Source organism: Narcine bancroftii, chromosome 5, assembly GCF_036971445.1.
Source record: "Narcine bancroftii isolate sNarBan1 chromosome 5, sNarBan1.hap1, whole genome shotgun sequence".
NCBI lineage: Eukaryota > Metazoa > Chordata > Chondrichthyes > Torpediniformes > Narcinidae > Narcine > Narcine bancroftii.
In genome coordinates, this window is record NC_091473.1 from 172,979,225 (window position 1) to 173,001,802 (window position 22,578).

The 22,578-nt window shown below is 43.6% G+C and overlaps 1 protein-coding gene across 6 annotated transcripts in view; it reads right to left on the bottom strand.

The window, feature by feature from the left end:
- The window catches only part of fbln2 (fibulin 2), a 324,320-nt gene that overhangs the window by 60,594 nt on the left and 241,148 nt on the right, over nt 1-22,578 (bottom strand). For all 6 annotated transcript variants that reach the window (XM_069939794.1, XM_069939792.1, XM_069939796.1 and 3 more), the window contains 2 exons: nt 13,249-13,455; nt 7,529-7,618 (listed from right to left, as the gene is read on the bottom strand). In XM_069939794.1, the coding sequence (XP_069795895.1) occupies nt 7,529-7,618; nt 13,249-13,455 (297 nt within the window). The remainder of the gene's footprint in view (nt 1-7,528; nt 7,619-13,248; nt 13,456-22,578) is intronic.

Below are 22,578 nucleotides of genomic sequence, written 5' to 3' on the forward strand. Positions count from 1 at the left end.
GGCCCTGCTGGAGAAGACGGAAGGTGGCAGTGGATGGTTGCTTCTGAGACTGGAGGCCTGTGACTAGTGGTGTGCCTCAGGGATCTGTGTTGGGATCATTGTTGTTTGTTGTCTATATGAATGATCTGGGTTATAACATGATAAACTGGATCAGCAATTTTGCTGATGACACAAAGATAGGAGGTGTTGTGGACTTCAAGGAAGGTTTTCAAAGCTTGCAGCGGGATCTGGACCAACTGGGAGGCTGGGCCAAAAAATGGCAGATGGAGTTTAATGCAGAGAAGTGTGAGCTGAAGCATTTTGGAAGAGCTAACCAAGGTAGGACATACACAGTAAATGGTAGGGCACTGAGGAGTGCAGAGGAGCAGAGAGATCTGGGAATAGAGATATATTGTTCCCTGAAGGTGGTGTTGCAGGTGGACAGGGGTGTAAAGAAAGCTTTTGGCATCTTAGCCTTTATAAATTGAAGCATTGAGTACAGGAGTTGGGATTTTATGTTGAAATTGTTAAAGACATTGTGAGGTCAAATTTGCAATATTATGATTCCTAACTGATTACACGTAGTCCTCAACTTACGACTCTAATGGGGACCAAAGGATTGGTTGTAACTCAGGTTGGTCGTAAATCAGGGAATAAGGACCTTGGACTGCCAGGGGGAACAGGGACCATAGGCTCCCCTGCGGAATGGGGACCTTGGGTTGCCACTGAGTAAAGGGACCTTGGGCTGCCAGGGGGAACAGGGACCACAGGCTCCCCTGCGGAATGGGGACCTTGGGTTGCCACTGAGTAAAGGGACCTCGGGCTGCCAGGGGGAACAGGGACCATAGGCAGCTGCATGGAACGGGGACCTTGGGCTGCCGGCAGGGGGAGGGGGGGGTGGTAATGGGAACTTCGGGTTGCCATGTGGAATGGGGACCTTGGGCTGCTGGGGGGGAATGGGGTCCTTGGGTTGCAGGGGGTGGGGGGCAGTAGAGGAACGAGGACCTCGGGTTGCCGCCAAAGAACGGGGATGTCAGGCTGCCGCAGGGAGTGGAGACCACTGTATACAGCACTTTTAATACAAAATATGTAATAAAGATTTTGTTTTTAAATTTTGGTCATATGTGCAGGTGGATGTAACTCGCATAGGTTGGAAGTTGAAGACCACCTTTATATAATTCAATTCAATTCATAGTATATACATAAATACAGAATATAAACCATAATTATCAGGTAATATATCATGCTCAAAACCTCAGATTCTGGTATTAAAAAGAATATAATAAGATAAAATTAAGAATCCCATAAAGGGACGATAAATCTTCACCTTATTCTATAAGTGATCATTACCAATTTTCTACTCTAGCCTGGTTTTCTCTAGAAATAAAAAAAAATGAAAAAAAAAGAAAAAGCACCCCTCCCACTAAACAAGATGAACCTGGATATAGTGAGTGGATATGAGTCGAATCACGACTCTCGGACATCAGACAGGGAATACTCAGAGCATTCACACAACTAAATCTTCAAGTCATGATCGTCATCCATGAATGGGCCCCACATCTTGTCTAATTCAACCTTGAAATCTTTAATATCTAATTTTCTCTGAACATAAGTAAGATATAATATCATGCAACCATTGCATATGAGTAGGTAAAGAATTATCTTTCCATTTCATATCAACGAGGTAAAAGCTAGGATTCTTTTTTGGGTTGAAGACAAGGTGTAACTTCTTGAGAGAAACCAATGCAATTAAGAATCATTGATAAAGTTTGGAAAAATTCTTCCAAAAATTTCTTTAATTTGGGGCAGTCCCAAAACATGAATCAGTGAAGCTTCAAAAATTTTACATTTATTCCCTAATGGATAAAAATTAGATAATTTAACTTTAGACATGTGTATTCTATGCACCCCCTTAAATTGTAACAGACAATGTCGTGCACAAAATGAAGATTCATTATTCAAATTAAGAGTGGTAACCTAGTCCTCATCTGAAAATGATATTGTGGTGGCCCGCTGCTGCCACGGAGATTGAGCCGGTGCTCCGAGCGGTGAGCGCAACCAAAGGCCAGCAGCCCGCACAGCGGCACTGGCCCCAACAAGCAAATCGGTGGGTGAATGGCAAGGCCTGCGACACGAAAATGGCACTGGTCTTGCTGTGCAGCCAACAGACAAGGACAGCATGCAAAGAAGATGGGCATTGTTATGCAGGAAAGAACCCGCACGTGGGAAACCCCCTTTTATTATGCATATGGCGATGTCACCCAAGGGGCACACAGCGGGAACAGTGCAAGTAGAAAAGTCAGGCCTCTGCCCTAATAAAACTTAAGAGCTTAACCTGACTACACTAGGTGTGTGTGTCTTCTTTCAAGTAGCGCGCGGCTACAATTGGTGACCCCAACAGTTTACTCGGTATCTAAACCTAGCAATTGATGAACAGGCAGCTGTAAACGTGGTCGCTCTCAAGCTGCCGACCTTCTGGACGAAGCAACCATACGTGTGGTTTGACCAGGCTGAGGCACAGTTCCAGATCCAGCAGATCACAGCAGAATCCACCTGGTGCTACCACATGGTGAGCGCTCTGGACCAGGTCACAGCAGGCTGGGTGGCCAACTTCATCCAGGAGTCCCCATCGGAATGTGCGTACATCGCCTTCAAGAACTTGCTGATTGAGACCTTCGAGCTCTCACGGCATGAGAGAGGGGCACGTCTGCTCCACCTGGACAGGCTAGGGGACAGGTCCATGCCAGCCCTCATGAATGAGATGCTGGCCCCTCCTGGGCAAATTTGAGCCCTTCATCATGTTTGAGCAGGCCTTCCTAGGGCAACTGCCCGAGGACATCCAACTGCTCCTGGCTGATGCAGATTTCAACGACCACCAAAAAGTCACAGTAAGAACAGACATTCTGTGGAAACAGAAGAGAGAGTGCTCGGCGTCCAAGGGGCTCATCACTAAACCCTGCAGCCAGACCCGGGCAGAGCCACTGAGAGAACAGCAACGCCCCAGATAACCAGTGGTGTTTCTACCACCAGAGATGGGGCACCAGAGCCCACCGGTACAGACTACCATGCACATTTCAGGGAAATGCTGGGGCTAGCCGTTGCTGACAGTCACGACGGCTGGCCACCAAGAGAGCCTCCTGTACGTTTGGGACCGCCAGTCCAGACAACACTTCCTCGTGGCCACAGGAGCAGAGTTCAGCGTCCTGCCTCCGTCAGGAAAGGACACCAGGAACAGGCAGTCAGGGCCGAAAATGAGGGCTACCAACAACAGCATGATCCAGACCTACATTACCCGCAAGGCCCAACTGCAGTTGGGAGGCAGCCTTTTCTTGTGGGTGTTCACGCTGGCTGCAATGGAACAGCCATGCCTCGGGGCAGACTTCCTGCTAGTAGACCTCAAGGAAAGGAGATTGGTCCATGCCAAGACTTTTCAAACCTTCCCCCCAAAGCACTGGACTCCATTCAGAGATCGGACAAGGAGTACGCCTGGGTCCTGGCTGAGTTCCCTGCAGCGCCATCACAATTCACCACGGCGATGGCCTGACATGAAGTACAGCACCACATCCTGACCCAGGGCCTGCTGCTCCACACAAGGGCAAGACTGCTTCCTCTGGAGAAGCTCCAGCTGGCAAAGGAAGAATTCAGGAAGTTGGAGAAGCTTGGCATTATACGGCAGTTGGACAGTCCATGGGCTTCTCCCTGCATCTGGTACCCAAAGCATCTGGGGGCTGGAGACCATGCAGCGATTATCGCTGGTTCAACGAGGCCACAACACCAGATCAGTACCCCGTGCCCCATATCCATGACTTCGTGGCAAACCTGCATGGGGAAAGGATCTTCTCCTCTGTGTTTTGTTTTTGAAAATGTAATTTTTTTTCCATATGCATCAATTACAAACAAACATTTCTTCATCTGATACATAATACATGATACATATCTAACTTTATCCCCATCCCTCCCCCTCCCCCAAAAAGAAAGCACACCTGAATAGTTTCACATCATTGATCATTTATATTTTCTAAAATATTAATCCTATCTTGAACATATTAATTGGGAGGAGTGGGTGTAACGGACAATATGGATGGATATTTATCAACAAAATCCATAAATGATTTCCAAATGCTATAAATTTTTTCTGGTTGGTTCCTAAAGTTATAAGTATTTTTTTCTAATGGTATACAATTTTGTATTTCCACACGCCATCATTCAACCCTACGAAATTGTCCGACTTCCACGTTACTGCCATACACTTCTTAGCCACTGCTATTGCTACCCTCTGAAACTTTCATTGATACTGGTCCAGCTTCAATTTCGTATCTGTTTCGTATAATTCACCTAGCAAAAATATTCTAAGATCTATTGATATTTGTATCAATTCGTGTTTGTAATTCATCCCAATAATACACACAAATCTTCCCAAAACTTTCCAACTTTTGCACAAAACCAAACTGCATGTAGTAAGGTACGTATTTCCTTGTTACATCTGAAACACTTGTCGGAGCAATATGAATGAAGTCCATGTAATTTATATGGGTATAGTAGAGCTGGTGCAAAAAGTTATACAGGTACACTATCCTTTATCCATACATCTAAAATCCGGAAAGTTCCAAAATCCAGCAAGTGGGGAGAGAGACGGCAGTGCGAGTCAGGCAGGCGAGTGGGGAGAGACCGGAAGCGCGATTTGGGCAGGTGACTGAGAGAGACCGGCAGCGCGAGTCTGGTGGCTGAGGGGGAGGAGACTGGCAGCGCGAGTCGGGCGGCCAAGGGTGGGGGGGGGGGAGACCGGCAGCGTGAGTTGTGGGGGGGGAGTCAGGCGGGCAAGGTGGAGGGGGTGAAGACAGCAGCGTGACTGGAAGGGGGTGGGAGTGGATACCGCAGCACAATTCGGGTGGGCTTAAATCTGGCTTTCCGAAATCCAGAAAATTCCGAAATTCAGGACACACTGTCCCCCAAGGGTTCTGGATAAAGGATTGTGTACCTGTATTGTACCATTTGATATCTAACATTAATTATATTAGATACACTCTCTTGACATATTTTTGACAACACCTCTTCTTGAATTTGTATATTTAAATATTTTTCCCACCTTTCTTTGGACTTGTATCATTCCTTTTTTTGCATTGGGTCTTATAATTGATCTTCTCCAAGGTGGAATTTGTGTGGGGATATCATCAGATCCCGGTACACCCCGATGATATCTCCAAGACTGACATCAGCATCCCGTTCGGCCTCTTTAAATTCCTCCAAATGTCATTCGGGCTGAAGAACGCCACACAGACCTTGACTCATGGATGCAGTGAGTCAAGACCAAGAAGGCACCTTCATGTATCTGGATGACATCCTGGTGGCGAGCAGAAACCAACAGGAACATATGGTGCACCTCTGAAACCTCTACACCCGATTAAGCAAGTTCATCAGCCTGACAATCAATCCAGCCAAATGCCAGTTCGGATTGGAGGCCATCGACTTCCGGGGTCACAGGATTACCAAGGAAGGTGCCACACCGTTACCCAGTAAAGTGGAGGCAATCCGGAAGTTCCCTAGACCCAATATGACCAAGGGACTGCAGGACTTCATGGGGATGATCAATTTCAATCATAGGTTCATCCTCTCAGTTGCCCGGATCATGTAGCCCTTGTTCGCCCATATGGGAGGCAAGGCGAAGGACATCACCTGGGATGAGGAGTCAGCGGAAACCTTTGTGAAGGCCAAGGAAGCCCTGGCAGATGCCGCTCTCCTGGCACATCCTAGGTCAGATGCTTCAACAGCCCTGACAGTGGATGCCTCAGGAACGGCGATGGCGGTGTTCTGGAGCAATAGATCAAAGGAAGTTGGCGGCCACTGGCTTTCTTCAGCAAACATCCGCAGCCTGCAGAACTGAAGTACAGAGCTTTCATCAGAGAGCTACTAGCACTGTACTTGGCTATCCACCACTTCAGGTACTTTCTGAAGGGCATGGCTTTCACAGATCACAAGCCCCTGGCTTTCACCTTGGTTAAAATCCAAGACCCCCCTAGTCGGCCCAACAGCAATGACACCTGTCTTACATCTTGGAGTACACTATGTCTCAGCAAGGACAATGAGGTGGCCAATGCACTGTCAAGACAAAGAATCCACCCGCTATCAAGGGGAGTTGACTTCAAGGCACTGGTGGAGGCGCAGCAGAGCGACGAGGAGATGCCCCAAAGCAAGACTGCCATATTGGGATTGTAGCTCCGAGACATCCCAGATGACACAAGTAACACCACCCTTCTGTGCGATGTGGCCACCGGTCAAGTCAGACTCATCGTCCTGACGGCTTGGAGATGACAGGTTTTCAATTCCATCCATGGATTGGCTCACCCATCCATCAGGACCACGGTCCAGCTGGTGACCAGCAAATACATGTGACATGGATTGCGGAAACAGGTCAGCGGTTGGGCGAAGGTGTCCATGCAGTGCCAAACAACCAAGGTACAGCGGCATACCAGCATACCAAGACCTCACCTCAGCACTTCGAGCCGGCAGAACAAAGGTTCGACCATATCCACATGGGTATTATAGGACCATTACCAGTATCCCAGGTTTTCCGCTATCTGTTCACGATGATCAATCGCTTCACCAGGAGGCCAGAAGCAGTCCCACTGGCAAACACGCCCACAACCTCATGCACCAGGGCCCTTATCTCATCCTGGGTGGCATGGTTCAGGTTACCGTCCCACATCACATCCAACAGAGGGGCACAGTCTGACCTCGCCAGCCTTTGGGGTGCCCAGCTGCACCGCGCAACATCCTACCACCCAGGAAATGGGTCATGCCATGTTGAAATTACACCTGAGGCTTGATTTTAACACACAGTAGCTGCCAGTTAATAGGGGTGACAGATGAACATGACACCAAAGTGATGGAGCATCGTCTTAGATGCAAGGATAATAGTTTACCTGCCCACATTCTCATCAGATGAAAAGGTGTTAAAATAAAAGTTCTTCACTGACATGCTCCCCCTGGCAAGCATTTCAAATTTGTTTTAATTGTTTTCTTCTATTGTAAGAGCTGCATTATTAATTAACAGTTTAATAACTAACAGTGGTGTTGGGCTGCCAAGATGGTGGGGAGATGAAGTGATAGACGGCAGTCCATAAAAATTATTCTCTTATTTACATTTTTCAATATCAAATTGAAACTTCAAGCCTTTTCTACACCCACCAAAGTACACAAGACACCATCCAAATGCTCACTGTCCTGCCCATTGCTTGACTTAAGGACCCCTTCCCCGAATGGCAGAGATAATGGGTCACAAATCCTCTTAATTTTGAATCGATGATAAAAGTGAGCTTCCCAAAAGGGAAGGAAAAGAATGATCCAATTTTGTGTTCTATTCTCAATCATAACATTAAAAAACTACCTTGTTTCTTCTCTGTTAATGTTTAACAAACCCCCATTCCTCCTGCAACCCGCATGTGACTAATATCTGAAACAAAAGCCTTCTCTACTAAAGTACTCCAGAGTATTTCTTTGGCTGCAGTTTTGCATCTTAAGAGTTAATTTTCAAAGAAAAAAAAAACCATGCCTTCACAGCGATCCACTTCATCAGCGATTAGGGTCTGTGTTGCCTCAGAATTCTGGACCTCCTTGTAACTTCTCTCTTCCTCCTCGTATTCTGTTTCAAGGTACAGAGTAAAATGTCAGCTCCCATCAAGTTACTATATACACCAGGTACAAACATCTAAAGACGTTCAATTATCAGCAAAACAAAACATTCTATCAAATCTGGGATTTGAGGGTAGATTTTTAAGTGAGTGGGATATGTTTGGTGGAATTTTTTTTGGAGGCTTGGAGGAATTTTAAGCTTTAAATTTAAACATACGGCCCTTCCGACCAATGAGCCCGCTCCAGCCAAATATCCCAATTAACCTACAACCACCTTACGATTTTGAAGGGTGGGAGGAAACCAGAGCACTCGGAGGAAACCCACGCAGGCACGGGGAGAACATACAAACTCCTTAAAGGCAGCTGTGCATTTGAACCAGGTCGCTGGCGGTGTAACAGCGCTGTGCTATCCGCTTTGCTGACCGGGCCATCTGCTAGAGCTGAAAACCACTTGTTGCAATCTGTACTTATAAAGATAAATCCCAGTTAGATTGAGACGGGTGCCTTTGACATGTTTCTACAACATCAAATGACAATGGTTCAATGGCAAGATCCAGGAAGGACCCTGGTCAGTGGAATGAAAATCACCCTCAGAAGATCGCTTATATCAGATTGGCAATTAAAAAAATATTTCATATGAAAAACTGTCTTCATATTATTGTAAAGGGTACATAAATTGTCGTGCACTTTAAAAAGATTTGCTGCCCAATGTTAAAGCAAAGAACGCAAATATTCTGACTTTTTGAAAAACAGATGGAAATCACTTAGAAAATGAGTCATTGTTACAATTGTTTCAGAATCAAGAATAACATCCCTCAATGGATGATTTCTTCCAGATGAATAAGAAGGAAAATTGCAAATTAGACCAAGACTAGATATTGTAAGGACTTGTGAAAGTTCATGCACTCAGTGCTCTAATGTGGGACCCTGCGAGATGATTAGATTTCTTAATTATTAATCAAACTGGTTTCACATTTTCCCTTTTCTACCAGCACAAGGATTCTTAGTTGATCACCAGCTAATTAGGCACAAGGAAGACCTTTCACTACACCCAGACCACCCCAAACCCCTGCCACCACCTTATAGCAGCTTGCGATTGTTTCTTCAATGAGTTCATTGTTGGTAATACCACCATTCTGTCTGGGAATACATTCCAGTTATTGCTGGTCATTTTTTGAATTGAGAAGAATTTCCTAACAGTCTGAAGGTGATCTTTTGCCAGTTTGAGCCTATTCCATAAAATCATTTAAACAAAAAATTATGACACAGAGGAGACAATCAGACCATCCTGTTCACACCAATAATAGACTGTGTGGTTACTCTAAACTCCCATTTCCTGGTCTAAAACCTTGAAGTTTAAGGTCTTCAAGTTGCCATTAGGAGCTTTTTGAACATTTCTGCCCGCATCACCCTTTCAGGCAATGCTGGAAAGTTAATTAAATTTGGGAGGCTGAGCCCGAGTGAACTCTGTGCCACTTGCAGATCATCAGCGCTTGGGGGAAGAGAAGGTTTCAGTTCCTGTAAGTTCCAATGACATGAAAGTGCTCTAAAACTTGATAACCACTGCCAAGCAAGGAGAGGAATCCCAACCTACGCAGATTATGTTCAAAGCTATGACAGAGAGAGAGGTTTGACTTTATGATGCACTCTGTTGACATTCTAAAGGTATCTCTTTCTCATGTGTTCTATTGTGTTCGAGCTCTTAACTGCATCTTGAGCTCTTTCCTGCATTATCTGGCTTGACAATTTGCAGTTGGCAAAACAACCACAAACAATGGGCAGATCTTCCAAGCACTTTGGCATCATACGGGGAAGGGGTGAAACTCATATTTTCAATTGTTACCATCTGTCCGGCAACAATACAGACTTCAGTTCTCGTGGACAGCCGCTTAGTGCATAATCTAAATCTTGGGGAGGTCACGTTAATTTAACTCGTATTAACTCGCATTAAGCTTACAGCATCACCTCCAATTATGGGAAGGCAGAAAATGGGAGTTGCCAGATTTTCACCCTTTTTTTTCCCCTCCTGCAATTTTCCAACAGGATTTAAGTAAAGTATAATTAATACCACTGGTATCCATTCCCATCATTACATTTCATTAGGCATTGACAAAAATCGGGCAGTAGAAGGCGAGTGTCGGATCCGGCCTCCACATAAGGTTCTGCTTGTCACAAGGACATGCTATGAAAGTTACACTTCCTGAAGGAAGTCATATGGAATTTTGTCAGATCCTTGGATTTGATCCACGACTCACCTCTTCCATATGCTCTTTACAGCACTCCATTGACTGGAGCCTTCCCCATCATATCCAGTTTATGAATTAGCCAAGAGGATAATATTTGGCACAACTATACTTTGACATATAACATTTTTAAAAATCCAGAAGATCATGGAAGTCATGAGAGGTTTGTGGAAAAAGACACCGAGTCAATGTTTCAGATCAATGATCCTCAGAACCACTGATCCAAGGAGTCACAGAAGGCACCTACATGATAAATGACATCAACGCCATCACCTGATTATACAGTCCCACCAGAGGTATTGGAGCACACATTGGATAGGGTAGGTATGTTCAAAATGCCTGGTAAAGCCATTGAACTTTATGAGACACTGAAAATATGATGTGTTCTGATTCACTACTGCTGTTAAGTGTCCTGGTCATCTTCCCATGCTAAACACCTTGCTACTCACTATAAGATAGAGGAGTGGAATAAGGTCATTTGGCCCATTGAATACACTTCACCATTCCATCATGGCAGATTTACTATCCTTTCAAACCCCTTTCTCCTCTCCATAACCCTTGATGCCTTCCTGATCAACAACAAATCCACTTTAAATCTGTCCTCTGACTTGGCCTCCACAGTTGCCCGCTGAAACAAATTTCACAAATTCACCACCCTCTTTGTAAACAAATTCCCTCTCATTTCTGTTCTAGAGGGTCCTTTCTCTATTCCGAGGCTGTATCCTCTGGTCCCAGACTCCCCCACCATCGAAACGTACTCTCCATCCAAGCCTTTCAGTATTCAATATATTTCAATGAGATCTCCCCCCATTCTTCTAAACCCCAGCAAGTACAATCCCAGAGCTGCCAAATGCTCTTCACATGAAACCCCTTTGACTCCAGGGATCAACCTTGGAAAGTTCCTCTGGACCCTCTCCAATGCCAACACATCCTTCATTAGATATGGAGCCCAAAACTGCTCACCAAGTGTGGTCTGACCAATGCCCTATAAATCATCAACATCAAATCCTTGCTTTTATATTCTCTCCCTCTCAAAATGCCTTCCTTTCCGCTGCTTTTACATGTAAGTTGCCCTTTAGGGAGTTTTGCACAAGTCTCTCTGCACCTTTAATTTCTTAACTCCTTGTCTGTTTAGAAAATATTCTGCACCTTCATTCCTTCCACCAAAGTGCATGATTACATACTGTACTCCATCTGCCATTTCCTTGCCCCATTTCCTAATCTAAGTCCTTCTGCAGACTCGGTGCTTCCTCAACACATCATCCACAAATTTGGCCTCGAAACTATCGAATCCATCATCCAAATTATTGATACATATTGTGAAAAAGAAGTGACCCCCAGCACTGAGACTTCTGGATACCGGCCGCCAACCAGAAAAGGCCTCTTTTATCCCCACTCTTTTCCTCTGACCAATCAATCTTCCACCCATGATAGTATCTTTCCCATAACACCATGGATTCTCATCTTGCTTCGCAGTCTGATGTGCGGCACCTTGACAAGGGCCTTTAGAAAATCAAGGTGAACCATGTCTGCTGACTCTCCTTTATCTGTCCTTCCTGTCATTTTCTCAAAGAATTCCAACAGACTTGTTAGGAAAGATTTCCCTTTCAGGAAACCATGCCGACTTTGACCTATTTTACCGTGTGCCTATAAGTACAGTGAAACCTCATCTTTAATAATAGATTCTTAACGACAACTGAAGTCAGGCCAACCTACCTATAATTCCCTGATTTCTGCCTCTTTCTTTTCTTAAAGAGTTGAGAGACATTTTTACAAGTTCCCAATCCTCTGGAAATATTCCAGAATGTAGTGATTCCTGAAAGACCATGACCAATGCCTCCACAGTTTCTTCAGCTACCTCTTTCAAAACCCTGGGCTGTAGTTGATCAGGTCCAGATGATTTATCCACCTTCGGTCCCTTCAACTTTCTCCTTGGGCTTGGATCACCCCTGACCAAATTGTGCAGCCTGTCTCAGCTCAACCTTGAAACAAACCAAAGCACATCTACTGATAATAAAGGTTCTCAACAAAATGACCTGAGGTGAGGCAAGAGGATGGAATTTCAGGCAGAAAAATGTGAGATCATCCATTTTGGTTCACAAAACCAAAAGGCAACACATTATTTTTAAATGGTGAGAGACTGGGAAATGTTCATGTTCAAAGGGACATTTTTGTCCTTGTGCATATCACTGAAAGTGATATACAAAGAAGTTCAAATGGTGTGTTGGCTATTATTAAGAGCACATCTGAGTAATATCCACTTTAAATATCCCCTAAGACTTGGCCTCCACAGCTGCCCACTGCGACTAATTCACCATCCTCTTGGTAAAGTAAATTCTTCTCATCTCCGTTCTTATGGGATCTTTTTCTTTTCTGTGTCCTCTGATCCCAGGTTCCCCCACCATGGAATGTTTGAGAGAGCACATAAAAATTCATTAGTTTGATTCGGGAAGAGAGTGAATGGGTAGAGTATGTATTGTGGAGTTTAGAAGAACGAGAGATGATCTAAAGTTGAAACTTTAGAAAAACTTCAAGGCTCAATAGGATGGATGGTTCACCTGGCTTAGGAATCTAGAACCAGCCTCAATTTAAGAGCCAGGCCATTTAGGAGAGAGATGGGGAGAAATTTCTTCACATAGAGAGGGGGTAATCTTTGGAATTTCTTCCCCAAAGGACAAAGTTCATTCAAAAGCAAGAATCTGATTTCTAAATTATTAAGAGAATCAAGGGATATGGAGCAGTGCACAAAAGTACCACTGAGGTAGACGATCAGCCAGAGATCTTGATTGAAGACAAACGGGTGTGAAGAGCCAGGTGGCTTCCAACTACTGTTCTCCTATTAGAGTCCATCCCTCCAGCAAATGGTCAAGAGACTAAATCAATGTTAGGAGCTAAAGCAACCTTTGCTGATGTGGCTCTGTTAACCTGAAGTGCAGGTGTTTGAATGCAGCAGCGATACAGAGAGGCTACAACAGAGCCGTGTTGATTGTGGAACAGGTCAGCCCACCTCATTTCCAGTCCATTGAACTGCATTCTGCTGCTGAAGGGTTCACTTCAGAGCACCTATCCATTATAGGCACGTCTCGTCTTTGTGGCCTAATACTTATTCCCTTTTGAACTAGTGCAGGCCATCTGAAATTAAACACACAGCAATACTGGGGAGGAAGACCGAATGATGATGAAGGAATGGTTATGTTTTCCTCATGTATTTACCTGGTCCATTAATCCACAGCCAAATAGCTGGAGACCAACTGATCGAGCATAATAAACATGGAAGAAAGTGGCAGATGTTTGTTCAATAATTTTCACTTACACAGTACATTCTTAAAGACAGCTAAAAGCTTGGGTTTGATGGTCAAATGAGAAGATCATTTGGAGATCAGTTATTTCCTCTCACCTGATTTGCAGCTGTGCCCATCTGCTTGCAATGTATATCCAGGGAAACATGAACACTTGTAGGATTCCAAAGTTTTGATGCAGTAATGCTGGCACAACTGTCCGTGATATATTGAACATCCATTTAATTCATTGTCTGTTAGGAAATTAAAATCAGCCTCTGCTTCACTCAACGAGTGAGCTTCCTTAAGACTTTCTGTTTCTGAAACTAGAGAAAAAAGATGCATATTCAATTATTTATTCCAGAATCTTCATCCAGAAATGTGGGAGAACTTTAAACAAAATGACTGGTGAAACTAATACTGCAGCAAAAAGAAAAGCACCTGACAGCATTTCAGGAAAATTACCTTCATATATGTTTACATAAACACTGCCAACGCCCAGTTAGCAGGTAGTGAAAGGTGGAGATTATAAATTAGACCTAGTCAGCAAATGTTGAAAAGCATGATTCAGGAAGGCAACAGTGAGACAAATTAATGATTCTCATTTTTCTATTCAGCCTGCATCTTAACATTAGGCACCTCTGTTTAATCCTGAAGCAAGCACCAGTGCGACATTTTCCACTCTGTGCGCCAGTTATCCAACAGCCCGAGAATATTACTAGCAATTTAATTCTACTGACTGTGACATCCCTGTCGGTATTTTTTTTTTGCTTTGGAAAAAGGGGAGAAAGAAATTTTAACTCTCTCCAGGTGGTTGACACAAAATGAGTGTATAGTTAAAACGCAACTCTTTTATTTCCTACTGTGACCGCTGATCGTTTCATCATAGATAGATGAAGCACCCTCAGATTCAGGCATGGAATCCAAAAGCAATGCTGTGGCGATAATGGGTTGGCAATTACACTCTATGAAGGCTTCAACCATGTCAGGCTGAAGCATATTAGTAGAATATATTCTCCAGTAAACTGAAAGAATTCTCTTTATGAATCTAAGTTATTCCTCCAGTATCCCAACCCTGACATCCACAAAAAACTCGTCTGCATTGAGACAGCCTAATACACTGAGACTACTGAGATTTGTTTCAACCTTCTAGCTAAAGATGTAGGTGCCTTGTAATCCATCAGCCTATGCAGCCATACCTCAACCTATGCCCGATCGAGTAACATCTGATCGCAGATACATCTGAGGTCACCATAAGAGCTTAATAAAAAACATTTAAATTTACACCAGGACCAATGCTGGTGGGCATTAGCAGATATTACGTCATGGATCACGCATTTGACACATGGGCTCAAAAGCCAAAACAAAGTGATTGTGCTGCCAGCTGTATAATGGTATACATTATACACCTTATAGTACAGTACATGTATGTAATTGAAATCTATAATATATGTATGTTCTTACATTAATGTGTACTCTCTCTATTTACTACACAAAAAGGTAACTGTACTGTTTAACATTTTTATTGTCTCGATAGCATATCAATACCCGGCATCAAATCACATTCCGTGCAGTCTCTTGTTTCTGTGTTATCTCGTTGGCTAAATTTTATCTGAAAATGCCCCGAAAGTAAGCCTCTAGCAGAATCAAAGAAGAAAAGGCATCCCATCAGTTTGGAAGAGAAGCTAAAAGTGATAAAGCAATATGAAGAGGTAAAACTCTAAATGTTATACCACTTCACTCGGGATGGTCTCACTCAACTGTAAGAATCAAACTAAAATTACCCAGGCTGTTAAAGGAGCTGCACCCATGAAATCGACAACAATAAACCAAGCAGCTGATATGGAGAAGTTACTTGTATCGTGAATTGAAGAGCAGAATCAAAAGCGTATTCCCCTGAGCCAGATGACGACCACAGCAAAGGCCCGTGTCTTGTTTGAGATGCTGAAAGCAAAAGCAGGCCCTGTGTGTTTTAAACAGCATTATTCTTTGCATAGTGTTAAGGTCAGTGGTGAGACTGCAAATGCTGTTGTGAAGGCAGCGGAAGCTTTTGTGGAGGAATTAGACAAACTAATTGTAGAGGGAGGCTATTTACCTTAACAAATATTTAACATGGATGAGACGTCATTACTTTGGAAAAAATGCCATATAGAGGTTTCGGTGAATATGTATTTATGGGTGTCATGGTGTCTTTTGTTGTATAGTACAAAAACAAAGGCGAGAAATCAGACTGCTCAAACTACAGGGGAATCACGCTGCTCTCCATTGCAGGCAAAATCTTCGCTAGGATTCTCCTAAATAGAATAATACCTAGTGTCGCCAAGAATATTCTCCCAGAATCACAGTGCGGCTTTCGCGCAAACAGAGGAACTACTGACATGGTCTTTGCCCTCAGAGAACAAAACAAAGGACTCTACATCACCTTTGTTGACCTCACCAAAGCCTTCGACACCGTGAGCAGGAAAGGGCTTTGGCAAATACTAGAGTGCATCGGATGCCCCCGAAAGTTCCTCAACATGGTTATCCAACTGCACGTAAATCAACAAGGTCGGGTCAGATACAGCAGTGAGCTCTCTGAACCCTTCTCCATTAACAATTGCGTGAAGCAAGGCTGTGTTCTCGCACCAACCCTCTTTTCAATCTTCTTCAGCATGATGCTGAACCAAGCCATGAAAGACCTCAACAATGAAGACGCTGTTTACATCCAGTAAACATCGGCTGCACCATTTCATCAGATGCAAGGATCGACAACGAGATAGACACAGACTCGCCAAGGCAAATAGCGCCTTTGGAAGACTACACAAAAGAGTCTGGAAAAACAACCAACTGAAAAACCTCACAAAGATAAGCGTATACAGAGCCGTTGTCATACCCACACTCCTGTTCGGCTCCGAATCATGGGTCCTCTACCGGCATCACCTACGGCTCCGAGAACGCTTCCACCAGCGTTGTCTCCGCTCCATCCTCAACATTCATTGGAGCGCCTTCATCCCTAACATCGAAGTACTCGAGATGGCAGAGGCCGACAGCATCGAGTCCACGCTGCTGAAGATCCAGCTGCGCTGGGTGGGTCACGTCTCCAGAATGGAGGACCATCGCCTTCCCAAGATCGTGTTATATGGCGAGCTCTCCACTGGCCACCGTGACAGAGGTGCACCAAAGAAGAGGTACAAGGACTGCCTAAAGAAATCTCTTGGTGCCTGCCACATTGACCACCGCCAGTGGGCTGATATCGCCTCAAACCGTGCATCTTGGCGCCTCACAGTTTGGCGGGCAGCAACCTCCTTTGAAGAAGACCGCAGAGCCCACCTCACTGACAAAAGACAAAGGAGGAAAAACCCAACATCCAACCCCAACCAACCAATTTTCCCCTGCAACCGCTGCAACCGTGTCTGCCTGTCCCGCATCGGACTTGTCAGCCACAAACGAGCCTGCAGCTGACGTGGACTTTTACCCCCTCCATAAATCTTCGTCCGCGAAGCCAAGCCAAAGATATTTCATCTATCACAAAATCACAGCAGGCCATTTGGTCCATCGAGTCTGCTCCGTGAACTCCCTGAGCTAAACTGTTCTCGCATCTAGTTCCAAGCTCCTGCCTTGTTCCCATATCCCACAATACCCTGAGTAATTAGATACCTATCAATTTCCTCTTTAAATTTCTCCAATGATCCTGCCTCCACAGCTGCATGTGGCCACAAATCCACCTCATCAATGTTGTAAATTGGTACTTTTTAATTCTAAGATTGTTCCCTCTTGTTCTGGAATCATCCAACAGGGAAAATGTCTTATTTGCATCTACTCTGTCCAAACCATGCATTACTCGAAATGTTTCCATGAGATCCCCTCTCATTCTTCTATGTTCTAATGGATAGAGTGTAAGAGCCGCTAAGTGTCCCTCATGTGTTGGCCTTCTCATTCCTGGAATCATTCTGGTAGACCTTCTCTGTACCCTCTCCAACCTTTCTAAGATATGGGGCCCAAAACTCCCCACAGTACTGCAAATGAGGTCTCACCAGTGCCCCATAGAGTCTCATCAACACTTCTTTATTCTTATACACAATCCCCTTTGAAATGAATGCCAACATGGCATTCACCTTCTTAACCGCCGATCCAACCTGGCGGTCAAGTTTCAGGTTATTCTACACGAGAAGTTTTGTTTTTTGTTCAGTACGTTTTGCTTATTGTACGCTTCACGATAATAAACCAAGCAGCTGATATGGAGTTTATTTCTGAGGTTTGAATTTTTTTCCCCACCCAAATAATAATCCAACTGTTTATTTCCTCGACTAAAATGCACAATCGTACATTTTTCAACATTATATCTCATCTGCCATTTCTTTGCCCATTCTCTGAAGCTGTCCAAGTCTCTCTGCAAGTTTTCGATTTCTTCTATACTTTGTACTCTACCAACTATCTTCATGCCATCTGCAAACTTTCCACGAAACCATTTAATCCACAATCTAAATCATCAATATACATTGTTAAAAGAAGCAGCCCCAACACCGACCCTTGCGGAACACCAGTAGTAACAGGCAACCAACCAGAACAGAATCCCTTTATTTCCACTCTTTGCTTCCTGTCTATCAGCCAATGCTCTACCCAATCTATTATTTTTCCAGTAATTCCATGGGCTCTCTTCCTATTAAGCAGCCCCTTATGCGGCACCTTATCGAAGGCCTTTTGAAAATTCAAATGCACAACATCCACAGCTTCTCCCTTGTCCATCCTACTTGAGATTTCCTCAAAGAATTCCATTTGGTTGGTCAGGCAGGATCTTCCCTTCATGAACCCATGCTGGCTTGGACCTTTCATGCCGTGAACCTCGAAGTATTCCATAACCTTGTCCTTGAGGATCGATTCCAATATCTTTCTGCCTCCCTCCTTTCTTAAACAGTGGAACTACATTTGCAACCTTCCAATCCTCGGGAGACTATTGATTTCAGGAAAATCAATTCGAATACCTCTACAATCTCCAAAGCCACCTCCTTCAGAACCCGTGGGTGAACCTCATCCAGTCCCGGAGACTTACCTACTTTTAGACCATTCAGGTAACTAAGCACCATTCTTGTAATCCTGACTGTACTTAATTCTATTCCTGGAGACCTCTGAATATCAGGTATATTGCAAATGTCCTCCACGGTGAAGACCAACGCAAAATATCCATTTAGTTCCACTGTCACCCATTATAATTTCCCCAGCCTCATTTTCAGTCGGCCCTATATCTACCCTTGACTTTCTTTTACTTTTTATATATTTGAAGAAACTCTTAGTATCATTTTGTATGTTATTTGCCAATTTCCTTTCATAATTAATCTTTTCTTTCCTAATTACTTTCTTTGTCACTCTCTCTGCAAGTTTATCAAATTCCCAGTCCTCCGCTTTTCCAGTGATTTTTGACACCCTGTTGGCCCTCCCTTTTACCATTCACAATTTTCCTTTTCTTTGGACTATATCTACCCTGTGCTTTCTTCATTTCTTGTAGAAATATCAACCAATTCTGTCCTGCCTAATAATGATTGACTTACGCCCAAATCGATTTGCGTCCCCACTTCCAGATCGTAACCCAATTCATGGCTGTTCTGGATAAATTCTCGAGGGATGGAATAGTAACTGACTCACTGTATCATCCCATGTGCGAATGGTGTCATCTTGGTCACCATTGCTAAAGCTCTCATTTGCACTCTGATAGATTCAGTGGAACTGATCGTGAAAGTAAAACAATAAGCAAAACATACTGAACAAAAAACAAAACTTCTGAAGTAACTCTCTGAGCCAGGCAGCATCCGTGGAGGGAAATGGTCCATCGATATTTTGAGTCAAAACATTGCTTCAGCATTGAGAAAGGGGAGGGAAGATAGGTGGTATTAATGGAGAGGGGGCAGTCTGATGAGGGCTTGAAGGATGTCAGATCAATGGGTCCAGGAGGGGGAATGGGATATGGTGGAACTGGGAGAGAGACAGGAAATTGATCGGTGGAAGCAGGAAAAAGGAAGAAGAAAATGGCAGTTGGAGCCAGGGGTGGGGTGGGGTGGGGGGGGGGGGGGTTATGTGACTGTGGAGACAGCTTCTGAAGCAAAGGATGATAGTCATTTGGGAACACCAGGGTGAGGATATGATGGAAGGGGTGTTGGATGTTGGACGAAGAGAAGAGGGGGAAGGGATAAGGAAATGGCTAACAGGGAGCCCGGGGCCGGTGGGGGGGGGGGGGGGGGGGGTTACGTCAAAAGAGAGTGAGTGACAGGATCTGTGGATGAGAAGGAGAGAAGAAGGGATTAAAGGAAGCAGATGACTTGAAATTGGAGAAAGTGTGGTAAACACTGAGGTGGAATAAAAGATGTTGTTCTGCAAATTTGTGCTTGATTTCACTCTGGCAATGGAGAAGGTTGAGGATAGACAGGCTGCGCTTGTTCTCACTCTATCACTGGAGCCTATCTACCCTATCTAACCCCCACCCCCTCCGATCCATTGAATTATAAAATAATGAAGGACATAGATGGTCACAGATTTTTTTCCCGTTTTCTAAAATTAGTGGACATAGGTTGAAGATAATAGGAGAAATATTTAAAAGTGATGAGAGGGATCTGAGGGACACATTTTTCAAACAGAAGGTGGTGGCCTCCGGTTTCCTCCCACCCTTGAATACACTAATGGGGTTAATAGGTTAATGGGGTGTAAATTGGGTGGCACAGACTCATAGGGCCAAAATTTACCTGTTTCAGTGCTGTATGTCTAATTTTGTTTCAATTCTTAAAAAGGAACAGGCCATTTCAGCCCACGAGTCAACGCTACCCAATTGACCTTTAACTCCTGGTACATTTTGAATGGTGGGAGGAAACCAGAGCCCCCATGGAAAACCCACTCAGACACAGGAAGGACAGATTCGAACCCCAGTCCTGGTCGCTGGGGTTGTAACAGCGTTGGGCTAACCACTGTACTAATTGTGCTGCCTTTATCATCCTTTTTTAGCCAACACCACTTCTGTGTCATTGAACCTCGGCTGGTCTCCACCCGACCACGGATCTTCACCATTCCTCTCCACTTTCTCTGAAACTTAATACTTGCTTTAAAGGTTTCTAACTTTTCCCAATTCTGATGAATGGTTGTTGGCCTACTCCTCCATTTCTCTAACCAGATGCTGCTGGAGTTTTTTCCAGCAATATTTCAAACCAATGTTTATTGCCCAAAAGTGGATGCAGTTTGAAAGGAGTTTTATTCAGTTCTTTGTTACCTTAAAATGTATTTTATCAGCAATTGACATTGCTTCTCAACCTACTCCTGTGTCATTCTTTAGGTTACATTTAATATTAAGCCATAAGCAGTATTTTCAATTTCTTTTTTATTTATTGAAAAATCTTATCAACAATGGTATCTTTAGAAGCATTATATCTTCAACTTGGTTCCCGCATTAATGAAAGAAATCCTTCTCAAAATTAATGCGATTACTCAGTAAATTATTCATTTTCACAATATAGGGTGCATTTATATCTTTTTTTTTACAGACTTTGAATGTTGTCCCTTTGTTTATTGTATAGTAACTGCAGGAATTAATGTAAACTGCAGCCTACTTTCTACTGCTGAATATAATCTGATAGAAGATCCTGGCAAAATGTCAAAATTTGCACTTCTTTTCATTAGGTTCTACCTAAAATCGGAGCCAATGTATTGTTTCCAATACATATTTTCCTGGCATCCAAACAAGGGCCATCTACTTATACCACCAATTTAACAGCATAAACAGCAGAGTTAATGGCACTAATTAAAATTACAATCCCATTTTTTTTCTCCTTGTACAGATAAACTGGAAAATTCTATTTTCAGTCTTGTTTGCAGGAGGTACTTCCTTTATGAGATTCAGCAAACGTTGATTTCAGAAGCAGGGCTTATAATAAATTTAATATTTGCAAGGGAGGATAAGCTTCTTTTCCTTTCTTTTTCTGGAGTTCTCCACCTCAGATGGTTGCAGAGGCTAAATTATTGAAAGTACCTAATGAGGAGGGAGATACATTTTTAAAAGATTGTGGAACTCAGGACAATGGGGAACTGGCAGAGAAGAGGGGCTAAGGCCCGGGAACATCAGCCAAGACCATTTTGGATGGCAGGAAGAACTTGAGGGGCCCAGCGGATGAAAGCAACATGTGGAAATAATTTTCATCTTTGCTGCACTGATGGAATACCAGCTAACAACCATGGTCCCTCTGGTTTAACACCGACTCATTGAAATTGTTGCACACTTAACAGCGCAAGTTAGATCATTCTCACATTATCTGCAGATGGAAGCCAATTTTTCCACAAGTCACGTTCTATTTCAAAGAGCATTGTGCTTATTTTTTTTTGCGATAGGCACAGAAAGCTACAGCTGGGTAGAATTACCCCCTGGGTTACTCTGCTTTAAACATCAATGTACTGGAGACCAACCCTGCACACAGAATCTGCCATGCTTCCAGGAGCATTTAATGGGCATTTAAATGGCCTCTTTGTAGACTGGCAAGACTTCTCCAATGACCTTGGAGAAGTTTCTGGCACAGGAAGTCATCAAAGCAACTTTTGAGTATTCATAAATATTTGAAAAATAAGAAATTGAGCAGGGAACAAAAATGAAATTGGTTAAAGGGCCTGTATAATTTTCAAAATTAAGTACAGCTGGGTAAAATCAAGCTGTTCCCATGAACGAGACTAAATTTTTGGGATAAACCACAAATCAGATGGATTATTAAAACAACCATTCCTAAATGGATCAAAGAACACACAATGAAGGTATAATAAGGAAACAATTGCACCTTAAAGGGTGTCTCTGCATTTCTGATTATTCAGATTGTCCGTTGCAAGCTCAAAGGGTTAATTTTCTTAATTTAGAGATGGAGCAGAGTAACAAACCCCTTCCCGTCCACAAGCCTGCACGGCCCAAACAGATCCATATGACCAATTAAACTACCAACCCAGTTATGCCTTTGGAATTTGGGAGGAAACCTCACACAGACACAGTGACAAATTACAAACTCTTTACTGACTTAAAGAGATCAACCAAGCACAACATCCTTCATGTCCTATTTCATTATCTTTTCATGGTGAGATCTACACATTGAACAAAGAGTTTATCTTTGAGCTATTAATCTGGAGGTATCAGTATTGGGCATTATTTTTAAAGAGGGTAATTATATAATCCAAAGATTTTCTGGAAGATAGAAATATTGTGGTGGACTTCCAATGATGTCATGAAAGCAGCAGCTGTGTAGTCAACTTGCTCATCGAAAAACCCTCTTTAAAGCAGCGATTTTTAAAATAAAAGCCAAAACCATATAACCATATAACCACTTACAGCACAGAACAGGCCAGTTCGGCCCTACTAGTCCATGCCGTAACAAATCCCCACCCTCCTAGTCCCACTGACCAGCACCCAGTTCATACCCCTCCAGTCCTCTCCTATCCATGTAACTATCCAGTCTTTCCTT